At 33.7% G+C, this 24,596-nt stretch overlaps 1 protein-coding gene across 6 annotated transcripts in view; it reads left to right on the top strand.

The window, feature by feature from the left end:
• The window catches only part of Mgat1 (alpha-1,3-mannosyl-glycoprotein 2-beta-N-acetylglucosaminyltransferase), an 85,109-nt gene extending 63,412 nt beyond the window's left edge, over positions 1 to 21,697 (top strand). For all 6 annotated transcript variants that reach the window (XM_089089665.1, XM_089089669.1, XM_089089667.1 and 3 more), the window contains exons 9-10: positions 16,270 to 16,443; positions 20,047 to 21,697. In XM_089089665.1, coding sequence (XP_088945791.1) covers positions 16,270 to 16,443; positions 20,047 to 20,157 — 285 coding nt within the window. In that variant the 3' untranslated portion in view covers positions 20,158 to 21,697. The remainder of the gene's footprint in view (positions 1 to 16,269; positions 16,444 to 20,046) is intronic.
• Positions 21,698 to 24,596: the final 2,899 nt, after the last annotated feature.

Below are 24,596 nucleotides of genomic sequence, written 5' to 3'. Positions count from 1 at the left end.
TTAAAACAAACCATAGAAATTACCCTACATATGGATAGGGAGTGCTGCCTCAATTTCCCCGCTGTCTACACTTCACTTTATTTTGTTTTTCTCACAATTTTATAGAATGAATGTGCTGCTTTAGATGTGTTCGCTTATACAGTCAAGGTTTAACTTTTTTTTACAACTATTTGAAAGCATTTTAACAGTTATTCACCGACTACATTTGTTACATTATAATGTGCTTTCAGTTATACGCCTGCTAAACTTCAGAGTAAATTGTGGAGAGAAGGGGAGGCTGAGGGTGGTGGCCTCCTCCCATTAATGCTGATTTCTGTTAGAATTAAATTTTAACTTCGCTCTTTACTTTCAAATGATGAAACTTTTTTTTGTTTAATTTAATTTCTGTTTGCTTTTAACTTGTTTGCAGTTGGGAAGTTATAGACTATACCATACATTATTGTATAAACGGAAGATAGCATCATGTGAGAGTATGTCCTTGGAAACTGGTTGAACCTTATGAAGCCTCTTAATGCCTTAAACCGAATCAATAACTCATAATTTTAAGACATTTAGGACATTATTGAACCAAAATTGTTGCTTCATGGTACAAAATTGTCGAAAATAGTTGCTTATTGAGACCTTTTGCTTAAACAGTCTATACTCCATTTGAATTGACATTCTGCACTTGTTTTATGACTATTCTGATCATGCGGTCATCGCTGAACAAACAGACAAAAAGTGAACTTTTAGGTTGTCCTTTTTCAACTTTTAGACCTTTGGGTCTTTGGGTGATGTCCCCTACCTTGTGTATTCTATTCAGTTTAGCACATTAATATAATTTTCCATTTTGAGCTTAAAATCTTTACAATAAGAGCAGAGGTGCAACCTCCTCAGCTTTGATACTTAGTCCTTAATTTAAATGGGGTATATCCTTTCACATGAAGGGACAATAGGCGAGTAAATGGTCCATTTCCGTCTCCTTATTGCTCTGAAGGGTTTCTTATGGAAAATTGAAAATTTCGGTCTTATAATCCCTTTTTTAGGCCTCTCCCCCCCCCAAACTCCCCTGCAGAATGATCTACCGACTTCCGTCTCCTTACAAGCTGGTATGCAATATACATGAATGAATATAGTTTCAAATAAAGTGTTTTTTCTAGTTGAAGCTTTCGAATTGTTGGCTGTAATAATGCTTATTTTTATCCGGACATAAAATGCTTTTCTCCACGGCAGAATGTCCTCAGAACTGTGAGTTTATGTACAATGATTTTTGATTGTTTTAGACTGATTGTGGTATCTCAGAATTTTCGCTTGATACCATTTTGACCTTGTTATAGGAAAAATGTTAGTTTTGCAGCACAAAACATTCAAAACGGCTCCTTGCTGTGGGGTAATTCTTTCTTTATTCAAGGAGTGTGTTAGAAATCAAATTTTCATTCGATGCCCCCCCCCCCCCTAAGATTCAATGACCGCTGGCTCGATGCAATGACATCTTGAAAAAAAAGTATCCTGGACATTCCGTGAAAATGCGAGATAGGTGAATGTTTCTTTCTGTGTGCTCTGCTGTTTGTTATATGCTTTAATAAGAACGGTCTGAACGGCCACATTCAGTTCTTTTCTAACTCCAAATAGAAAAGTATTATCGAGAATTATGAGTTGATTGAGTGTGTAAAAAATTTAGAATTTCAAAATGCTACAAAAAGTTGAAATCGAAACTTCGAATACAAAGAAGTGAAATCAAAGGTTTGAATTGTAAAACATTCATTAACAAGAAAAATAGGTGACCCAAATGCTAGTGTTTGAATCTACCAGAAATCTCTAGTATGCCACTTTTAGTCTTAAAAAAAAAGCGAATAAACTTCCGAAGTTCATCAGATTTATCGGAGTTTTTCTGAATCGGATCCTCTCCCCCTCAGAAGATAGTCTCCTGGAAGAAGTAGCTGACTGCCTGGCTGCTTGGACTCTATTAACATCCAGCACAGTGTCTGTTTTTTCTTTTTTTTTCACGTTTCCATCATTCCATCAACTGGTGTGTCGAGTGAACCAAAAGACCAATATCCTCACCCTCGTAATTTCCGCGCCAATGTTTTCTTCATATGCTCTTAAAGCAACAGGTTCTAACCGACTACCTTTCAGCATAGCAGTTGAGCAGTAACCACAACCTCCACTTCTAATCTCTTTCACAATTGGCGCAGTTTTAGTTGATTGTTTGTGTGTAGCTATTCTGTGAAAGTACGTGCTGGTTATTCTATTACTTCTTTCATATATCCAGTTTTCATTGGAAGATGGGCCTTTGGTTCTCTCGTAAAGTTCCTTCAAAGCGGTGTCACTACTCTTAAGATAGGACTCCTCAAATGTAACCATAGCTATTTTTAGCTCCTCTTCTTTCACATCAGGCCTATTGCAGCTTGGTCAATAGTCAGAGTTACTCAGAGAGAGTTGTTGATTGCATTTTCTTTTGGCCTGGAATCTACCTCCATTATTACTATAGTACCGTATCAGATTTCGCTTGGATTTAGCTCGGTGGTTTGCGGTTTTACTACAGAATTTCTTCATTATATTTGTTGGACTGTGATTAAATGTTTTTTTCCATGTATAAGCATGCCACTTTGGACCAAGTGCGTAGGACAAGCTTGCACCACCAATTCGGGCATGATATGACCCTCGCTTTGACCTACTAGGCTAATTTGCTTGCCTCCGCAAAACTTGGCAGCTACTGACATGTAATTTTCGGCAAGGTTCGTTGTTAGGTAAGGAGGAAATCTGCTTTCTTGCACATGTTCTCAACCCCATCTCTCACATCCTGGAGAACCTGTGCTGGCAAGTTGTACCAACGATCCTCTATAAAGCTATTGGGTAGTTGACTTTTTTGGGGGCAAGTATCATTGCACTTTATATGATTTCCAAAGACATGATCGGGGCCTTTGTGGAGCAAACTTTTAAAATTATCGGCTGTATACTCCTCTTACATTTTTTTTTATTTTCCCACGAAGGTATTTTGTAAGTCTTTGAATAATCTCTCTTTTAAAGAATTTTACATGTGCATCTTTCTTCATTTTCACTAGATTATATAGATGCAAAGTGTAGTTTTTCACAACATGGTTTGCACACTCTTCTTTTTCAATTAGAGGACCTTTTGAGATGTTCTTTTTCATTTTGTATTAAAAACTCGAGTCTCAGTATTAAATAAAACGACGGTACTGTAGTCCATGCATTTCATCGCTCGCTATAAGACCTTCAGTAAGAATATTCATCTCTATACTCTTTGTCGGGCCATCATAATTCATAAGACACACATGTTGTAAAGGAGTTTTTACCTCTTTTTTTGCCCGAAAACAAACATAGCAATATTTATTTTTTATGCCCACGTACAGCAATTTTTTTGTGTAAGTGTCAATGATTAAAGCCACACAACCCTTAGCTGAATAATCATGTCCCTTACTCCATTTGTTCCACCCACCATCACAAACCACTTTGGTCTAGTATGTATCATCGACATATCGATCTTTGTGAATTGCACGGTGTAGGGATTCTTTTCCATTCTCCAGTAAAACATCTGTCAAAGTATCCATCCATACTTTCCTTACAGAAAGTTGAGTTTTCAAAAATAAATTTTGTGACATGCCTTGCACACCTAGTACACTTAGAAACTCACAAAATGTTGCGTGGCCTCCCCTTGAGCCCATGACACCCCAAGTAGCCCTCAAATTGAGGTCTCCATGCACATTTGTTTAACATTCAATTGATTCTTTCGGATTTTCTTTGGAAAAAGATGTTAAATAATCTTTGATCTTTATCACGGGTGGTTCAGGTTCATTTTTCACTAGTTTTTTCCACTTACAGGCAGTACATTCTGTCACTAGTGTGATTTTTAAGCCAACATTATATACACGAACGATGCGGATATCGGGGCTTTCTTCTCTACATTGAAATTTGTGCCGTAAACATTCTGCGAGCTCTTGGACGAAAAATGGAAGGTTCACTATGCAGCTGAGATTCGGAATGTTCCCTAAATCAACACCCTCGAGAATTTTCTTCTGGTCCTGCATCTGATACTGAATCCCTCGTATCATCTGTAGACTCATTAGCAATAGAAGTTTCCCTTGGAAGGTAGGACCTGAAATACGAAAAGGAAGTTAGTAATCGAAGCAGGCAGTGAGAGAACAAGCAATTTTAAAAGAAATTAATTATGCTATGTTTTTCCGAAAACCATATTTAAAGGAGTACCACTCTAGCTAAACTTTTTGGCGCGCAAAATTTATTTAGAATAATGTAATTATCAATAATCATTTATGTGTAAAAGAGGGAAAGGGGAGCTGAAAAATTAACTGAGTTCTTGAGTGAATCTAGTTGGCTCCTGTTGTTTCAAATCAGGGTTGTCAATTGCGTTCTTGTCAAATTTTATTTGATTATTTCAGGGATAACACCATACATCATTTGTTATTTTTGTGACTGGGATCAGGTACTCTTAAGAGGAATTCCGATTAAAAAAATAAAAAAAAGTCTCTTACATAACATAGTAGTAAAGTAGAGCACATTTGCAACCACTTCCAAAAAAAAACCTACCAGAGGCCAAAATAAGAAAAAAAACTAGAAGATAACCATTTTCCTCTTGAAAAGAAATGAAAGTATTCATTTTCTTTATCTAGGCCAGCTGAATTGTAAATATACTTCACTCTTGTCCAGAGGCAGACTGAACTGCTGGTCCTCCTGTCACCTGGTAGGTGAGTCCTCAATAAAAATGGCACTTGACCCTTAGGATAAAAACCAAAAAAAGATTGAGGAAAAAGTTGAAAAACAAATAATATTAAACTTAACGAGTATTATATATATGGAATAAGCATAAAAATTGACTTTTTTATGGGTCTATTGTTATAAAAATTCTGCTTTTTAGAGCTTCGATTACTATTGGGTCGAGTCGCTGTGTTTTTCAGGTCCAATATCCCACCCCCACACTCTACTGTTATAGTTTTCCCTCTTCGACAGTTCAAGTATGATTATGTTAAGGAGAATGATTGTGTCGTTTTGTTATTTATATACATTGCTGCCCATACACTACACGTTACATACCACCCATATAAGCCTAATTTAATCTTGGATCAGGTTTTGGTTAGTTCCTTCCATTACAGGCTGCTCATCGCAAAATGAGTACTCCTTACTCCTATCTTCTCCCCTAAGATTTTTTTTTTTTTAATTTAATTAATGGGTACCCTCATTAGCTTAATCCAATACATTGGCGGTTATAGGTCGGGGCAGGGAGGGGGCAGCGCTTGTATTTTATATTTGTATAGTCCTGTGGCATACCTTGCCCCCCCCCCCCCTCCCAGATTATGAGGTCTAAGGCTGATAATGATCAAATACTATACAAAATTCTTAATCTAACCAAAAAAGAATCCTTCCTTTCCAGTTGAAAAATGCTTCCATGGATAATTTCACCATGAAGAATTTTTCTCACGGATATTCCCCCCTCCAATGGAAAAACATTCCAGACAGTTCCAACCCAGGTGAAAATTTCTCCGGAAAATGTCTCCAAAACACCTCAACATGTAAAATTGAGTTCGCAAGGAAAAAGTAAGACAAATAACACCATTTTTAGTACTTGTCTATTATATAAAACACACTCGAGAAGTAACCTAAACAAACCTAAACCTAAACATAACCTAAACAAACCTATTTTAACCTAACCAAACCTATTTAACCTAATGAAAAAAAACATGATGAAAATAGAATGCTTTATTAGCAAAATAGTGAAAACTACACCTTGGAAATATGCTCCCAGAGCATATTTAGTGTATAAAATAAATTATGTATTTTATACAACATAATTTATACAATAAATTCCGTATAATGTATGTACTTACAACACATGTTTGAGATTAAGCCATCCTTTGTTGATCTTTTTTCTCCTAGTCATTCTCATGCGATTCTCTCAACAGTCAAACTCGAATTAAAAATGTTTCTGACCCGTCTTAGCCTTGGGTAAGTAGAAAGGCCTCATGAGCTATGAGGGGGACTCCTAATATGGGCATAGAGTCCCTAGGGGAGATGGATTTCTGAGAAATTGATTGCGTAATCGATTGAGAATTTGGAACACCTGTGCTGTCAGTCATTAATCAAAATGTTTCCGGGCAAAGTTTAATAATGTCTGACAGGTGCGACCTCAATTCCCCCTTTCGCGAATCAATAATTCCCCTTAGAAACAACAAATTAATTCCCCTTTCTTGACAGATCAATCAACCAATGACATCATCTGTCAGACCTTAAAAATTTTCGCCTAGAAACGATTCTCCAGGAATAGATCCAAGTCATTAATGTACTTGCCTCTGAAACAATTCTACTGGTCGAACTCCAAAAGATATTAATAAACATTGCCATGGAAACAATTCTCCAAGAAACATCTTAGCGATGAAGTGATTAGCACGCGAAAGGGTTTCGTAGTAATTTCAAATGTGAAAGCACAGAGATGTCAAAAACAAAAGGAACTCACTGAAATTACGTTTAGGGGTTATTTGGGTGAAACTGTTTTAGACATTTTAGGGAATTATTTCGGCGAAACAGTTAGAGACATTTTAAAAGATGATTTTAAAAGATGATTTTAGAAGAGAATTTGAGGGTGAAACTCTGTGGTCGTTATAATACACAAGTTGTATTTGAACAGTGTCGTGAGGTCCTATACCCCGACCCAAAGGGCACCGTTCCCCAAACCCCAACCCCAAAGGAAGGCCCCTGGCCCCAAAATGTTCCCCAGTTTCCTACTAATTTCAAATATGAGGTTAGGTTATGTTAGTTTAGTCTATTTAATTGATTGTTAGGTTATTAATGTCTTGGTTAGTTTTGGTAAGCTTAGTCTTGGCTTGGTTATGTTAAGCTAGGTCAGGTTAGGCTAGGTTATGTTATGTTATGCTATGTTATGTTATGCTATGTTCTTTTCAAAGGGTATTTCAGAGTAAGTTCACTTTCAGTAGTGTTTTGTTGTGGTTTACCTTGTCACAGTTACATTTTCTTGATTTTTCAAAGTTCATTTTGAATTTCTTTCATTGAAATGCAAGAGTTGGAATATTTCAGTAGTGTTTTGTCGTGGTTTACCTTGTCACATTTAAATTCTCTTGATTTTTCAAAGTTCATTTTAAATTTCTTTTATTGAAATGCAAGAGTTGGATTCTTTCAGTAGTGTTTTGTCGTGGTTTACCTTGTCACAGTTACATTTTCATGATATTTCAAAGTTCATTTTAAATTTCTTTCGTTGAAATGCAAGAGTTGGAATATTTCAGTAGTGTTTGGTTGTGGTTTACCTTGTCACAGTTACATTCTCTTGAGATTTCAAAGTTCATTTTGGATTTCTTTCATTGAAATGCAAGAGTTGGAATATTTCAGTAGTGTTTTCTCGTGGTTTACCTTACCACACTTACATTCTCTTGATTTTTCAAAGATCATTTTGGATTTCTTTCGTTGAAATGCAAGAGTGGGATTATTTCAGTAGTGTTTTGATGTGGTTTACAGTGTCACGGTTAAATTCTCTTGATTTTTCAAATTTCATTTTGAATTTCTTTCGTTGAAATGCAAGAGTTGGATTATTTCTGTAGTGTTTTGTCGTGGTTTACCTCGTCACAATTACACTGTCTTGATTTTTGAAAGTTTATTTTGAATTTCTTTCGTGGAAATGCAAGATTTGGAATATTTCAGTAGTGTTTTGTTGTGGTTTACCATGTCGCAGTTACATTCTATTGATTTTTCAAAGTTCATTTTCGATTTCTTTCGTTGAAAAACAAGAGTTGGAGTATTTAAGTAGTGGTTTGTCTTGATTTACCTTGTCACAGTTAAACTCTCTTGATTTTTCAAAGTTCATTTTGAATTTCTTTTGTTGAAAAGCAAGAGTTGGAATATTTCAGTAGTGTTTGGATGTGGTTTACCTTGTCACAGTTACATTTTCATGATTTTTCAAACTTCATTTTGAATTTCTTCCATTGAAATGCAAGAGTTGGAATACTTTAGTAGTGTTTCGTCTTGGTTTACCTTGTCACAGTTACATTCTCTTGATTTTTCAAAGTTCATTTTGAGTTTCTTTCATTGAAATCCAAGACTTGGATTATTTCAGTAGTGTTTTGTCATGGTTTACCTTGTCAAAGTTACATTCTCTTAATTTTTCAAAGTCCATTTTGAATTTCTGTGATTGAAATGCAAGAGTTGGAATATTTAAGTAGGGTTTTGATGTGGTTTACAATGTCACAGTTACATTCTCTTGATTTTTCAAAGTTCATTTGAATTTCTTTCATTTAAATGCAAGAGCTGGAATATTTCAGTAGTGTTTTGTTGTGGTTTACCTTATCACAGTTACATTCTCTTGATTTTTCAAAGTTCATTTTGGATTTCTTTCGTTGAAATGCAAGAGTTGGAATATTTCAGTAGCGTTTTGTCGTGGTTTACCTTGTCACAGTTACATTTTCTTGATTTTTCAAAGTTCATTTTGAATTTCTTTCATTGAAATGCAAGAGTGGGATTATTTCAGTTGTGTTTTTTCGTGGTTTAACATGTCACAGTTACATTCCCTTGATTTTTCAAAGTTCATTTTCGATTTCATTCGTTGAAATGCACGAGTTGGAATATTTCAGTAGTGTTTTGTCATGGTTTACCTTGTCACAGTTACATTCTCTTAATTTTTCAAAATTCATTTTGAATTTATATCGTTGAAATGCAAGAGCTGGAATATTTCAGTAGCGTTTTGATGTGGTTTACCTTGTCACCGTTACATTCTCTTAATTTTTCAAAGTTCATTTGAATTTATTTTATTGGAATGCAAGATTTGGAATATTTCAGTAGCGTTTTGTCGTGGTTTACCTTGTCAGAGTTACATTTTCTTGATTTTTCAGAGTTCATTTTGAATTTCTTTCGTTGAAATGCAAGAGTTGGATTATTTCAGTAATGTTTTGTTGTGGTTTACCTTGTCACAGTTACATTTTCTTGATTTTTCAAAGTTCATTTCGGTTTTCTTTCATTGAAATGCAAGAGTTGGAATATTTCAGTAGTGTTTTGTCGTGGTTTACCTTGTCACAGTTACATTCTCTTAATTTTTCAAAGTTCATTTCGAATTTCTTTCATTGAAATGCAAGAGTGGAATTATTTCAGTAGTGTTTTGGTGTGGTTTACCATGTCACAGTTACATTCCATTGATTTTTCAAAGTTCATTTTGGATTTCTTTCATTGAAATGCAAGAGTTGGAATAATTTAGTAGTGTTTTGTTGTGGTTTACCTTGTCACACTTACATTCTCTTGATTTTTCAAAGTTCATTTTTGAATTTTCTTCGTTGAAATGCAAGAGTTGGAATATTTCAGTAGTGTTTTGTCGTGGTTTACCTTGTCACACTTACATTCTCTTGATTTTCAAAGTTCATTTAGGATTTATTTCATTGTAATTCACGAGTTGGAATATTTCAGTAGTGTTTTGTTGTGGTCTACCATGTCACACTTACATTTTCTTGATTTTTCAAAGTTCATTTTGGATTTCTTTCATTGAAATGCAAGAGTTGGAATATTTCAGTAGTGTTTTGTCGGGGTTTACCTTGTCACAGTTACATTCTCTTGATTTTTCAAAGTTCATTTTGGATTTCTCTCGTTGATATGCCAGAGTTGAATTATTTCAGTAGTGTTTTGTCGTGGTTTACCTTGTCACAGTTACATTCTATTGATTTTTCAAAGTTCATTTTGGATTTCATTCGTTGAAATGCAAGAGTTGGAATATTTCAGTAGTGTTTTGTCATGGTTTACCTTGTCACAGTTACATTATCTTAATTTTTCAAAGTTCATTTTGAATTTATTTAGTTGAAAAGCAAGAGTTGGAATTTTTCAATAGTGTTTTGTCGTGGTTTACCTTGTCAAAGTTACATTCTCTTGATTTTTCAAAGTTAATTTTGAATTTATTTCGTTGAAATGCAAGAGTTGGAATATTTCAGTAGTGTTTGGTTGTGGTTTACCTTGTCGCAGTTACATTTTCTTGATTTTTCAAAGTTCATTTGAATTTCTTTCATTGAAATGCAAGAGTTGGAATATTTCAATAGTGTTTTGTTGTGGTTTACCTTGTCACAGTTACATTCTCTTGATTTTTCAAAGTTCATTTCGAATTTCTTTCATTGAAATGCAAGAGTTGGATTATTTCAGTAGTGATTTGTCGTGGTTTACCTTGCAACAGTTACATCTTCTTGATGTTTCAAATTGCATTTTGAATTTCTATCGTTGAAATGCAAGAGTGGAATATTTCAGTAATGTTTTTTTGCGGTTTACCTGCTCACAGTTACATTTTCTTGATTTTTCAATGTTTATTTTGTATTTCTTTTTTTGAAATGCAAGAGTTGAATTATTTCACTATTGTTTTCCCGTGGTTTAACTTGCCATACTTACATTATCTTGATTTTTCAAAGATCATTATGAATTTCTTTCGTTGAAATGCAAAAGTTGGAATATTTCAGTAGTGTTTTACCGTGGTTTACTTTGTCAAAGTTACATTCTCTTAATTTTTCAAAGTTTATTTAGGATTTCTTTCGTTGAAATGCAAGAGTTGGAATAGTTCAGTAGTGTTTTGTCGTGGTTTACTTTGTCACAGTTACATTCTCTTGATTTTTCAAAGTTCATTGTGGATTTCTTTCGTTGAAATGTTTTTTTGTGCTTTACCTTGACACAGTTACATTTTCTTGATTTTTGTTAGGTTAGGTTAGGCTAGATCAAGTTAGGTTAGGTAAGGTTAGGTTAGGTTAGCCTACGTACGCGCGCGTATGTAGGCTAACCTAACCTAACCTAACCTAACCTAGCCGAACTCGATCTAGCCTAACCTAACCTAACAAAAAACTAGAAAATGTAACTGCGCCAAGGTAAAGCCCAACAAAACATATTTCAACGAAAGAATTCCAAAATGAACTTTGAAAAAATCAAGAGAATATGACTGTGACAAAGTTAACTACGACAAAACACTACTGAAATATTCCAAATCTTGCATTTCAACGAAAGAAATTGAAAATAAACTTTGAAAAGTTAAGAAAATGTAACTTTGACAAAGTAAACCACGGTAAAACACTACTGAAATATTCCAACTCTTGCATTTCAACGAAAGAAATCCAAAATGATCTTTGAAAAATCAAGAGAATGTAAGTGTGGTAAGGTAAACCACGAGAAAACACTAGTGAAATATTCCAACTCTTGCATTTCAATGAAAGAAATCCAAAAGGAACTTCCAAAGGAACTTCCAAATCCAAAGGAACAACCAAACACTACTGTAATAATCCAACTCTTGAATGTCAACAAAAGAAATTCAGAATGAACTTTGAAAAATCAATAAATTGAAAGTTTTACACTGTTACTCACGTCAAATCACTACTTAAATAATCAAACTCTTTCATGTCAAGTAAAGAAATTCAACATGAACTTTGAAAAATCAAGAGAAGGCAACTGTAACAAGGTAAACCACAACAAAACACTATTGAAATATTCCAACTCTTGCATTTCAATGAAAGAAATTCAAATGAACTTTTAAAAATCAAGAAAATGTAACTGCGACAAGGTAAACCACAACAAAACATTACTGAAATATTCCAACTCTTGCATTTCAACGAAAGAAATTCAAAATGAACTTTGAAAAATCAAGAGAATATAACTTTGACAAGGTGAACCACGACAAAACACTACTGAAATATTCCAACTCTTGCTTTTCAACGAAAGAAATTCAAAATGAACTTTGAAAAATTAAGAGAATGTAACTGTGACAAGGTAAACCATGACAAAACACTACTGAAATATTCCAACTCTTGCATTTTAACGAATGAAATCCAAAATGAACTTTGAAAAATCAATAGAATGTAACTGTGACAAGGTAAACCACGACAAAACACTACTGAAATAATTCAACTCTGGCATTTCAACGAGATAAATCCAAAATGAACTTTGAAAAATCAAGAGAATGTAACTGTGATAAGGTAAACCACGACAAAACACTACTGAAATATACCAACTCTTTCATTTCAATGAAATAAAACCAAAATATAATATGAAATATAAAGAAAATGTAACTGTGACATGTTAGACCACTACAAAACTCTACTTAAATAGTACAACTCTTGCATCTAAATTAAAGATATACAAATTTAACTTTGAAAATCAAGAGAATGTAAGTGTGACCTTGCAAACCACGACAACACACTCCTGAAGTATTCCAACTCTTACATTTTAATAAAGGAAATTCAAAATGAACTTTGGAAAATCAAGAGAATGTAACTGTGACAAGGTTAACCACACCAAAACACTACTAAAATATTCCAACTCTTGCATTTCAATGAAAGAAATCCAAAATGAACTTTGAAAAATCAATGGAATGTAACTGTGACATGGTAAACCACACCAAAACACTACTGAAATAATCCCACTCTTGCATTTCAAGAAAGAAATTCGAAATGAACTTTCAAAAATCAAGAGAATGTAACTGTGACATGGTAAACCACGACAAAACACTACTGAAATATTCCAACTCTTGCATTTCAACGAAAGAAATTCAAGATGAACTTTGAAAAATTAAGTGAATGCAACTGTGACAAGGTAAACCACTACAAAACACTGCTGAAATATTCCAACTCTTGCATTTCAATGAACGAAAACCGAAATGAACTTTGAAAAATCAAGAAAATGTAAATGTGACACTGTAAACCAAAACAAAACACTGCTGAAATAATCCAATACTTGCATTTCAACGAAAGAAATTCAAAATGAACTTTGAAAAAAACAAGAAAATGTAACTCTGACAAGGTAAACCATGACAAAAGACTACAGAAATATTCCACCTCTTGCATTTTTTAATAAAAGAAATTCAAATGAACTTTGAAAAATTAAGAGAATGTAACGGTGATAAGGTAAACCACAGTAAAACACTGCTGAAATATTCCATCTCTTGCATTTCAACGATAGAAATTCAAAATGAATTTTGAAAAATTAAGAGAATGTAACTGTGATAAGGTAAACCATGACAAAACACTACTGAAATATTCCAACTCGTGCATTTCAACGAATGAAATCGAAATAGAACTTTGAAAAATCAAGGGAATGTAACTGTGACATGGTAAACCACGACAAAACACCACTGAAATAATCACACTCTTGCATTTCAATGAAAGAAATTCAAAATGAACTTTGAAAAATCAAGAGAATCGAACTGTGACAAGGTAAACCACGACAAAACGCAACTGAAATATTCCAACTCTTGCATTTCAACGAAAGAAATCCAAAATGAACTTTGAAAAATCAAGAGAATGTAACTGTGACAGGATAAACCACGACGAAACATTACTGAAATATTCCAACTCTTGCATTTCAATGAAAGAAATTCAAATGAACTTTGAAAAATCAAGAGAATGTAACTGTGACACTGTAAAACACATCAAAACACTACTGAAATATTCCAACTCTTGCATTTCAACAAAAGAAATTCAAAATGAACTTTGAAAAATCAAGAGAATGTAACTTTGACAAGGTAAACCATGACAAAACACTACTGAAATAATCCAGCTCTTGCATTTCAATGAAAGAAACTCAAAATGAACTTTGAAAAATCAAGAGAATGTAACTGTGACAAGGTAAACCAAGACAAAACACTACTAAAGTATTCCAACTCTTGCATTTCAATGGAAGAAATTCAAAATGAAGTTTGAAAAATCATGAAAATGTAACTGCGACAAGGTAAACCACATCAAAACACACCTGAAATATTCCAACTCTTGATTTTCAACAAAAGAAATTCAAAATGAACTTTGAAAAATCAAGAGAATGTAACTGTGACAAGGTAAACCAAGATAAACAACTACTTAAATACTCCAACTCTTGCATTTATACGAAGGAAATCGAAAATGAACTTTGAAAAATCAATAGAATGTAACTCTGACATAGTAAACCACGACAAAACACTACTGAAATAATCCAACTCTTGCATTTCAATGAAAGAAATTCAAAATGAACTTTGAAACATCAAAAGAATGTAACTGTGACAAGGTAAACAACGACAAAACACTAGTTAACTATTATAACTCTTGTTTTTAAACGAATGAAATTCAAAATGAAATTGTAAAAATCCAAAAATTGTGACTGTGAAACGGTAAACTACAACAAAACACTACTAAAATAGTCCCAATCTTGCATTTCAATGAATGAAATTCAAAATGAACTTTTAAAAATCAAGAGCATGTAACTATGACAATGTAAACCACATCAAAACACTACTGAAATATTCCAACTCTTGCATTTCAACGAAAGAAATCCAAAATGATCTTTGAAAAATCAAGAGAATGTAAGTTTGGTAATGTAAATCATTCGAAAACACTACTGAAATATTCCAACTCTTGCATTTCAATGTAAGAAATCCAAATTGAACTTTGAAAAATGAAGAGAATGTATCTGTGACAAGGTAAACCACAACCAAACACTACTGAAATATTATAACTCTTGCATTTCAATGAAAGAAATTCAAAATGAACTTTGAAAAATCATGAGAATGTAACTGTGACATGGTAAACCACGACAAACCACTACTGAAATATTCCAACTCTTGCATTTCAACAATATAAATTCAAATGAACAATGGAACAGTAAAGAGAGTGTAGTTGTGACAAGGTACACCACTACCAAAAACTACTGAAATATGCCAACTCTTGAATTTGAATAACATAAATACAAAATGAAGTTTGAAAGCTCAAAAGATTATAACTTTGATAAGGTAAACCATAAGCAAACACTACTGAAAGTGAACTTGCTCTGAAATGCCCTTTGAAAAGAACATAACCTAACATAGCATAACATAACATAGTATAACATAACATAACATAGCTTAACATAACATAACCTAACATAACATAACATTACATAACATAACATTACATAACATAACATAACCTAACCTAACCTCACATTTGAAATTAGTAGGAAACTGGGGAACCTTTGGGGGCCTGGGGTCTTCCTTCGGGGTTGGGGTATGGGGATCGGTGCCCTTTGGGTCGGGGTAGAGGACCTCACGACACTGTTCAAATACAACTTGTGTATTATAACGACCACAGAGTTTCACCCTCAAATTCTCTTCTAAAATCATCTTTTAAAATGTCTCTAACTGTTTCGCCGAAATAATTCCCTAAAATGTCTAAAACGGTTTCACCCAAATAACCCCTAAACATAATTTCGGTGAGTTCCTTTTGTTTTTGACATCTCTGTGCTTTCACATTTGAAATTACTACGATACCCTTTCGCGTGCTAATCACTTCATCGCTAAGATGTTTCTTGGAGAATTGTTTCCATGGCAATGTTTATTAATATCTTTTGGAGTTCGACCAGTAGAATTGTTTCCTCGGCAAAGACATTAATGACTTGGATCTATTCCTGGAGAATCATCTCTAGGCGAAAATTTTTAATGTCTGACAGATGATGTCATTGGTTGATTGATCTGTCAAGAAAGGGGAATTAATTTGTTGTTTCTAAGGGGAATTATTGATTCACGAAAGGGGGAATTGAGGTCGCACCTGTCAGACATTATTAAACTTTGCCCGGAAACAATTTGATTAATGACTGACAGTACAGGTGTTCCAAATTCCCAATTGATTACGCAATCAATTTCTCAAAAATCCATCTCCCCTAGGGACTCTATGCCCATATTAGGAGTCCCCCTCGTAGCTCATGAGGCCTCTCTACTTGGGTATGTTTCCATCCAGGGGGTGTATAGTGGGGTTATGTAGAACAGGAGAAATAAATTAAAAATTAATTCTGTTTTATAAATAGATAAAAAACTCACGACTTAGATTAAAATGCTGAAAAGCTTGGAATATACTAAATAAAAAAAGAGCTACAATTTGAAATTAATTTCGCCTTCGTCGATTTTATACCCGTAATACAAGAATCTAAATTGTGAAAACGTAAAAAGACTCTTTCAGTAATAAAATTAAAAAAAATAGAATTTTCAAATAAGCAAATCAATTTCAAAATATTTTTTTAATTTATGGTACTATTAATTTTTTCAAATTGTCCTTTTTTTTACGCTCCAGACCTTTTTCAAAAGAAGCTACCAAGTTTCACTTTAGATTTTTTTTCTATTTCCTGGGAATTAAATCAGAACAAACAAAACGGCCAAATTTTAGATCCTTCTTCAAAGATCCCTTGTGCAAAAATTTGTTTTGCTGACATGCCGGGTCAGAGAGCTAGATCTCTTTTCATAGCATAGGAAAATTAACATTACAATGGATTTAGGGAGTTTAACCTTAAACTTAATTACTAAATTAATTCTAGGAGACCTATGACAGGGATTTCCAAGATAAAGTTGACAGTGCACCAGCTGTTGCACCAGAAAATTTACGCTCCAATAAATATTCAAATAATAAAACATCTCTTCGTCTGCTTTATCGCTCAAAAGCTGACTTTATTAGGATTGGCAGATTATTTGGATTAATGACAGATTTTAAGGTGAGTTTATTTCTTAATTTATTTAGTGATAATTTTGCTAATGTGTTTAATTTAGCTTGGCTTATTAACTTAATGGAATTTTGAGTTGTCTCTGTGCCAAATTTGATGAAAAATTTTTGAGGAAATTTGATTCATAACTTAGGATTTGCTGGGGAGTAACTCTTATCGAAAACAAAGTAGGCTTGCTTAATTACATCATTATTCAAACAATTTTCATGAGAATATTGGGTCAATTAATAGTTCACTTGCATTTATGCCCAAGGTAGCCAATTTTGGACATCTTATTTGGTTATTGACCTTACTACTTCAGACTCAACGGTCAATTAAATTAGAGCATTTTTCCTTCATCGACGTACTGATGAACAAAAAAAAAAAAAAAAAAATGCAGAACTGTACATTGTTGGTCGTGACGAAAAATGTGCACAACGAATGATGTTGAGGCTTTTCCGAAAATAGAGCAATTTTTTACGCCGTGAGGCTATAGATCGGGTTGCAGATCGTTGATAATGCAGGAGTTTCTGCGTAAAATATGAAAATATAGCTACGCCACTCGATTCTTTTTTTACCTATTTCCTGCTTTTAGGTGGCTTTTCTTAACTTTAAGATGACTTTCGATTTCACTGAGCATAGTCAAACCATATTTTATATATATATATATATATATATATATATATATATATATATATATATATATATATATTATATATATATATATATATATATATATATATATATATATATATATATATATATATATATATATATATATATATATATATATATATATATATATATATATATATATATATATATATATATATATATATATATATATATATATATATATTTATATATTTATATATATATATATATATATATTTCGTTACATTTATTTAAGTTTCACTTCCTGATGAACATTTGTCAGTAATTTGGTAATTCAGGGCTGTATTAAGTTGATGTTATTGAGAAGTGGAGGACTCATACTTATGAGTATGTTTCGGGGAGAACTAGGGATGCCAAAGTTTCATCTTGCGAAAGCAGTGTGTTTAGATACCTTGCCTGAGAATAAGAATGGTTCGTCGTCAGATAGAATAAAGAGAATACTGGACGACAGTGATTTGAGTGAGCTATGGAACGACGGTGTAGTTGTGGACATGATATGGTGTAATAAAAAGGCATGGTTCTCACTAAATTAAGGTTAAAGTTTAAAGAGGTCAAAGAGGCATGGGGAAGAGGTATATTTTTAGACAGGAGTGGTGGGAGAGGATTTGGGCTATTATGTAAGCATAAGGGGTTAGGGGCTACCACGCAAGGTAAGAAGGAAGCATATGGACCAGGCTAGGCGGCAAATTGGTTCTTACTTTTGACCTGTTTGGGGAAGGGATGGGTATTGGGAAAACTTTTCATATTTTTTGGGCGAGGGTAAAGAATACGAAAGATAAAGGATGCAGCACCAGATTTTATTGTTCAAAGAGATGGTGCTGATCTTCTTTTCTTGGTTCTTCAGGCAGGAACTGCAATGGAAGATAAGGGTCAGCCATCCTAGGCTTTCACACACCCTTCCCGTTTAAAGTAAAGAATTGGTATAATCAAGGAGATAATCTTTGGGGAAATTCCTAGTAATAAAAATAATTAGAATGAAGGATCTAAGGAGATTTTAAAGCTGGGGAAATCTCTGCGACTAGGACGGAACCAAAGAGCTCTTTTTTTGTGGGTTGAGGATGGATCATATTTATGCGTTTGCTAATAAGTGCTTGCGACTGTTGTTTTGTTTTCTTTGTTCTTTTTGTCACGGCTCTTGTTCGCTTTTGTGTAAATATAATAATATTATGAATATTCTCTTTTACTTGTTTGTCCGTTTAATTTTATGTTGATATACACTTAGCTTGAAAGTCGTCTCGTAATTTTTCTATAATCAGTACCGATATTTTATCTTCAAAAACACGATTTATCGCTTAGAGAAATGTTTAGCAGTGTTAATAATGTAATTTGGGAACTAGCGTTGAACTATTTGCATTTCTACGCGAAAATGCAAGAAAAAAAATAGTATTTTACATTAAGAAATCCTAGCCAAGTGAATCTCAATATGCAAACAATAATTGTTTCGCCCGGAACACGGCTCAAAAAAGGACCAAAACGACTTTTTCCCAAGGGCGTGAAAACTAAATCAATATGTTTCTAGAACAAGGGGACCTTTATGCAGAAGCACATTTCTAGGTTGGGGCAACTGACCCTCCATTAAAACAATTGTTGCCCAATCAGTTTTAAACTTTTAATAATAGTTACCTGGTCCAACAGAAATTTTTTTTGGGGAGGTGGAGGGCCTTAAAGCATCTTAAAGTATGTCAAGCAACTTTCTGTTTCTGATTAGCTGAAACTTGTATCTGTAAGTCTATGGGACTAGGAGACCCTAATGTGCCGCAAAACTTTAGGTTGTGGGCACGAGTCTCTCGAAAAAAAGGGCGAAAAACTTGTTTCCCAACCCGCTTGAAATCTATATCGCTAAGTCTTTATTAAGGACTTCACAGTTTTTGTTTTACCATAAAGGACAAAACAGAAGTTGAAAAACAAAATTGGTTCACCCTAACATGGAGCTCAAAAAGGACCAAGGAAGATTTTTGGGTGAACGGCATGTAACGTATATCCTTAATCTACTGAGCCTGGAGGATTTAGGAATGGGCTTCTCAAAAAATTATACAAGAATGAAATGGGTATGGGGCTAGGGGTCATTATTAATAGTAAGAGGTTCCTGGTGTCCAATAAAAAGCTTAATGTTTTATATACTGAGTATGTTTGTATTTGGGTTTCCAAACTGATTAGCAAATAGGTTGCTAAATGATTTTTATGAGAGGTGGCACCCCAATGCCTCCGTCTTTTGGATATACACTTTTTCTTTTTTCTTCAGAACTACGACTTAACATTTAACGTCTCCTGGCTCTACCACAAGATTTAAGCTCCTTATTAATACCAAAAACTTTCTATTAACCATTCATCGTAAAAAAGAAGATTTAGATTATTAAGCATTCTATTACAAAATAAAAGACTACACTTGTACATATTGAGGTCAATTCACGGAAAAGTTAGGTGGGGGCGAAAAGGGTTTATTAATATCTAGGTGGGGGGGGGGGGCAAGTTTATCCTTCTTTTCAGTTTTATCAATGAAAATACCTAAGACTAGCATTTTTTTTAAACATGAAAATACCCCAAAAAAGGGATTTATCACAGCTTAGGAAACAACAAGTCTGGGGGGGGATGGCACAGGTACTCTACCCCTCCTCCTTCAAATCGATGTCACTGTTTGTCGGATTGTAATAAATTTCATCGGACAACTCCATATTTTGACAGTAAATGTTAGGTTTCCATTTTAAGAATATATTTATCTCTTTTTTTTCTTTTTTTTTCATCCAACTATAGATTAACCCGTTCTACTGAAAAACACGAAGAGTTCGAAGTATGGATCATTCGGTCATTCTTATGATAAAGATATCTGGGTTTCGAGGCTATTGTTGATTTTTATTTTATCTTTTTTTTTTTTTACTAAGATCTTGAACTAGATGCATTTTAATTAAGCTCCTTATAAACTAGAATCATTCTTTATTTCAGATTGGAGTTCCTCGCACAGCTTACAAAGGGATAGTCACCTTCTATTATAATGGAGTCAGGGCATATCTTGCTCCTTCTTACAATTGGTTAGGATATGATCCTTCGTGGTAATAAAATCCAATCTATGTGATATTAGTATAAATTATTGGACTGTTTAAGGGGCAAGTTTTGTTGTAAAGTAACTAAGAAATCGGATTTAAGTCATAGTGAAACTGGTTATTGCACCAGTTGCACCGGTTATCTTACACCGGTTCGTTACACCGGTTATCTTACTCATCACTAGTTGTCAAACGAAAAGCAACACCACTATTTGCCTTTTCAAACTTTAGATATGATAACTCCACAAACCCGAATTTGTTTCTTTTCAAAGGGCTGAGAATTAAAAAGCTGTTTTCTTTGAGTTGTCACGAAGTTTATTTCTTTTTGTTTTTTAACCTGGGTGATTTGTTTAAATCCCATTCGCTTAATTTTTATAGCAAATCTAATGAATTCCAATGACGCACTGCTTGGAAGCTCACTGGGATAGTAAAAACAGATTCATAAGTGAAAGTTCGCAAGAACTTGCAGTGACTATTTGCTGCCCATTGGCCAAAGAAATAACACAGCCTAGCAAGAAACCGTGGAAAATCAAAGTGATGACCGAGCGATTTTCTGAACTGTTTTTAGAAATATGTTTTTCTTTTATTTTTAATCAGTTTATGCTAGAGAAATGAGACTTACTGTAATAGTTACGGACTACAGAAACTATAGTTCGTCCGAAATTCAAATCTTTACACTAAATTTTATGACTTATATCCTGGAAATTATTAAAAATGGAAATGTATTTTTTACTAAAAAACCAAAAAAAAAACGAAGGTATAAACATTCCTGAACAACTTTTTATTCTAAAATTGTCAGTTTTTTTTGGAAAACTTGATTTATTATTTCTCCAAAAGGACTTGTATAAAAAAGTGAAACCAATATTTTCCCCGTTTTTTATTCAGAAATTATCCGAAGAAAATGTAGCTCGATTATGGGAAGAATAGTGTTGGATAAAAGTTACGATGATTACAATCAAGATTCGCAATTTAATATAATCGCCAGGTTGATAAGCCCATTTTTGACAGTTAAGATACAATTTGTTTTAATTCATAACGTTAATATGTCAAAGGATGTATATTCTATATTTTCTAAATTATTTCACATTATGAGGTTTGAGTAAGTTAATCCGATTCAGCATGGAAAATGAAGCTTTGACTCATGTCACGTCCTCACCTTTAACTTACCGAATTGGTATATTTTGGTACATTGATGTAATTTTTATATTTTGCGCTACATTTGCTCTCTTGAAAAATTCTAACAGGTGGAGGCGTGATTGCATGAATGATGAACTAGTGAAAAGAATTACGGAACTCAGTTGTGAATTCTAACTGATGATTATAACGCTGTGTATCTTAATTCCAGTAAAGTATATCTAGTCTTTTTATTGCAATATATTTTTAAACTATTAAAATTTTAAAGCATAGTATTCGAGATATGTTTTTTCGAGGGGTTTTGGCTATGATATATTAAAAAAAATTGAAATTTTCTATTTTGTTATGTATGATGCTGTTATTATTTTTGTATTTGGATGAAGTAGCTGTGTCCTTTCGCTAAAAATAAACTCCTTTGCTACATTCTTTTTGTTGCTGTTGTTGCGCTAGTCTGCTTTAAGGCAAACAAATATCTCCTTTTTGTTTCTTTGAGCTTACTTTATCTGTTTGATTATGTTGAATCTAAATAAAAAAAGAAAAAAGGGTCTGGTTTTTGTTAGTTACGATGAGAAAAAAAAACAGAATTTCCGTGAAAAATATGTCTATTTTAGATATGATGAAATAAAAATACTAAATATAGATACCAAATAAATATCGTTCCAATAAGCTTGCAAGTACAAACAAAATGATAATTGCTTTCCTGAAATAAAGCAGAATGAAGGAGACCTTATCACCTCTAGGTCACAGTTATGACAGGCCAAATGTTTAACCTGTTGTAAAGTTTTAGTTCATTTTTGTCAGTAATAAGAAAATGCCAGTATCAGGGGCCCTGATACAAAATCGAAGCCGCAATTCAACTTATCCACAAATTTTGGTTTCCTTATTTGTCCTCAGATTTGTGTCTGTCAGGGAAAAAGTGAAAGCAACCACCGACAATAAACTTTTGGAATGTGGCAAAATTTGAACCTTATAAAAAATTCACTGTAATTCAGTAAATTCTTATAAGAAATAAACATCGATTGCCAGAGGGGCAAACGGCTGTGGACTTATAAAAATCCCACCCCCTCTTTTTTCCAAGATGATTATTTGCGGGTCTTACCTACAAGAACTCAACTTACTGGTTTAAATATAGAAGATAAGGGGAATGAAAATGGGCTTCAGTTGGGTATCAAGTTGAGAAAGGCTAATAATACTTTTATATTATCAAGCTCAAAATTAAGAAATTACATTGGCGAATACTTCCACATCTGCGCCTTATTCTAGATGTGGAAGGTTTTTGGAGGATGGCTTAGAAGTTTTAGAGGTTGTATTTTCTAAGTAGAGACTGTCTCTGTGTGTGTGTCGTCTCTGTGTTTTTGTCGTCTCTATGTGTGTGTCGTCTGTGTGTGTGTGTGTGTATTTCCTAAGTAGAGACTTGAATGCTTATATAGGTGTGTCTCAGGGGTACTCGTATGGGGGGGGAGTATTATTTATAAAGGGTTGAGAGAATTTGGAATTATCAAAAAGACGTACTATTTTTGGAGTTAATGGATACCTTTTTTTTATTAGGGTAGTTTTAAGGAGAAAGGGGGGGGGGCTGATTCTTGAGAATTGGTGATTTCTTTTTTGAAGGAGGAAATACCTTGTTCTTTTTACAGGAAACTGTCTCATATACTCTGCCTTTCTCTAAAAAAAGAGAAAGGTCTCGAGAGAATTTCAATTGATAAAAAAAAAACGTAAGAAAATTACTGTTTTTTTTTGCAACAAAATTGTTATTTCTATAAAACAATAAAACAAAATGTGATTAAATTCATTATCCCTCTTTGATCTTGAACTATTTAGAGAATATTGAAACAAACGGATAAATTTATCAATGGGACAACGGCAATAACAATATTTAAAAATATTTAAGAAAAGACACCAAGGGTCTTCAGGGTTTGTTGTTCGCATCCTTGAGAATAAGATCAGAGCCAACAAAAAACTTTTTATCACGTTTGCAAGTACCAGTTCTTCAAAAGTCAAACTTTTTTTTAACTACCGTCAAATTTGCCGGCGACCAAGTCATTAGAACTATAAAAGGGATTGACATCTCTATCATCATGCTGGGACTATTTCTCTTTTATAAAAATTGACTGGAAATCGACGAGATTTCTGTTCTGTCTTTAATTATTTTACTGTTAAAGTTAAACTCATTATTATCTATCTTTCTCGAGCCACCAGAAATACAAAACCGGAGGATGAAGGGTTTGAAGTGATTGATCACAACTTCAACCGTTCGTTATAGAAGATAATATTGTAACTGGTTTTCAGTTTCTAGCTATGTCGGAATGCTTGAAAGAGGATGGGTTTAACTAAATTTAAGCTTGTGGATATTAATTCGGATATTCGTATCTGGTATTTTCAAGAAGTTTTCAGAACTTTAAGACTGTTGATCTCCTCGATCTCAACTAGTGAGGAAGGGGAAGAAATAGGGTTTTTTATTCTAGAACTCTTTTCATTTACGCCAAAGATACTACACCAGAATAAGAACGGATCTGCCATCTCCTCAGCCTCTATATTTCACGCTTCGCCCAAATACACTCCTCCAAATGAAGGGGCATTTAGGATTAAATCGCTTCTCCTGATTCATGTGAATATGAAAGGCCTTTCTCGAACATAAAAAAAAAAAAAAAATGGGGTCTGAAACGGTACTTTTCGTTCCTCATCTCCCCTCTCCCATTTACCGTTAACAGAAAGATCATCTGACCTCCTTCCCTAATCATGGGTATAGACTCTGCAGTATTTATAATAAATCAAAGAGTCCTCAAACGAATCAACTAAATAAGATGAAATATAAGCATAATTGTCTATCATAACAGTTTATTTTGTATTGACTGCCTATATGCTATGTTTGGGAATAATGTGCTCCGTCTGGAATTATTGGCTTTGAAGCCCGGAGGCATTTTAAATAGCTTTTGACTAGGTCTAGTCGACTCACAGTCTCAGAATTTTAGCCCGAAAGTATTTTGACCCTATCCAGACGAAAATTATAGTTGTGTGGCACAAAATTGCCGAAATTGAAACTCTTTTGTGGCTATTATCTACTTGTACACAGAGAAAGCTTGAGTTTACATCTTCCGTTTGAGTTCTTCCCTAATACTCTGCGACAATGGGTTCGATATGGTTACCCTTGGCGAAAAAAAACTAACAAACAAACACCCATTAGGTCGTCTTTCTCGGGATTTTTTTTTTTTTTTTTTTTTTTTAAGTTAAAGGAACACCGACGCTTAAGATTCAAACAAGCAGAAATAGTCCTATATGTGAGGGAGGCTGCATTTCCACCAATGCCGTTATGCTGAA

Source organism: Artemia sp. Qi Xiang Cuo, chromosome 5, assembly GCF_049724085.1.
Source record: "Artemia sp. Qi Xiang Cuo chromosome 5, ASM4972408v1, whole genome shotgun sequence".
NCBI classification, from domain to species: Eukaryota; Metazoa; Arthropoda; class Branchiopoda; order Anostraca; family Artemiidae; genus Artemia; species Artemia sp. Qi Xiang Cuo.
Note: the sequence above shows the minus strand (reverse complement) of the source record. Positions and strands in the feature narration are given on the sequence as shown.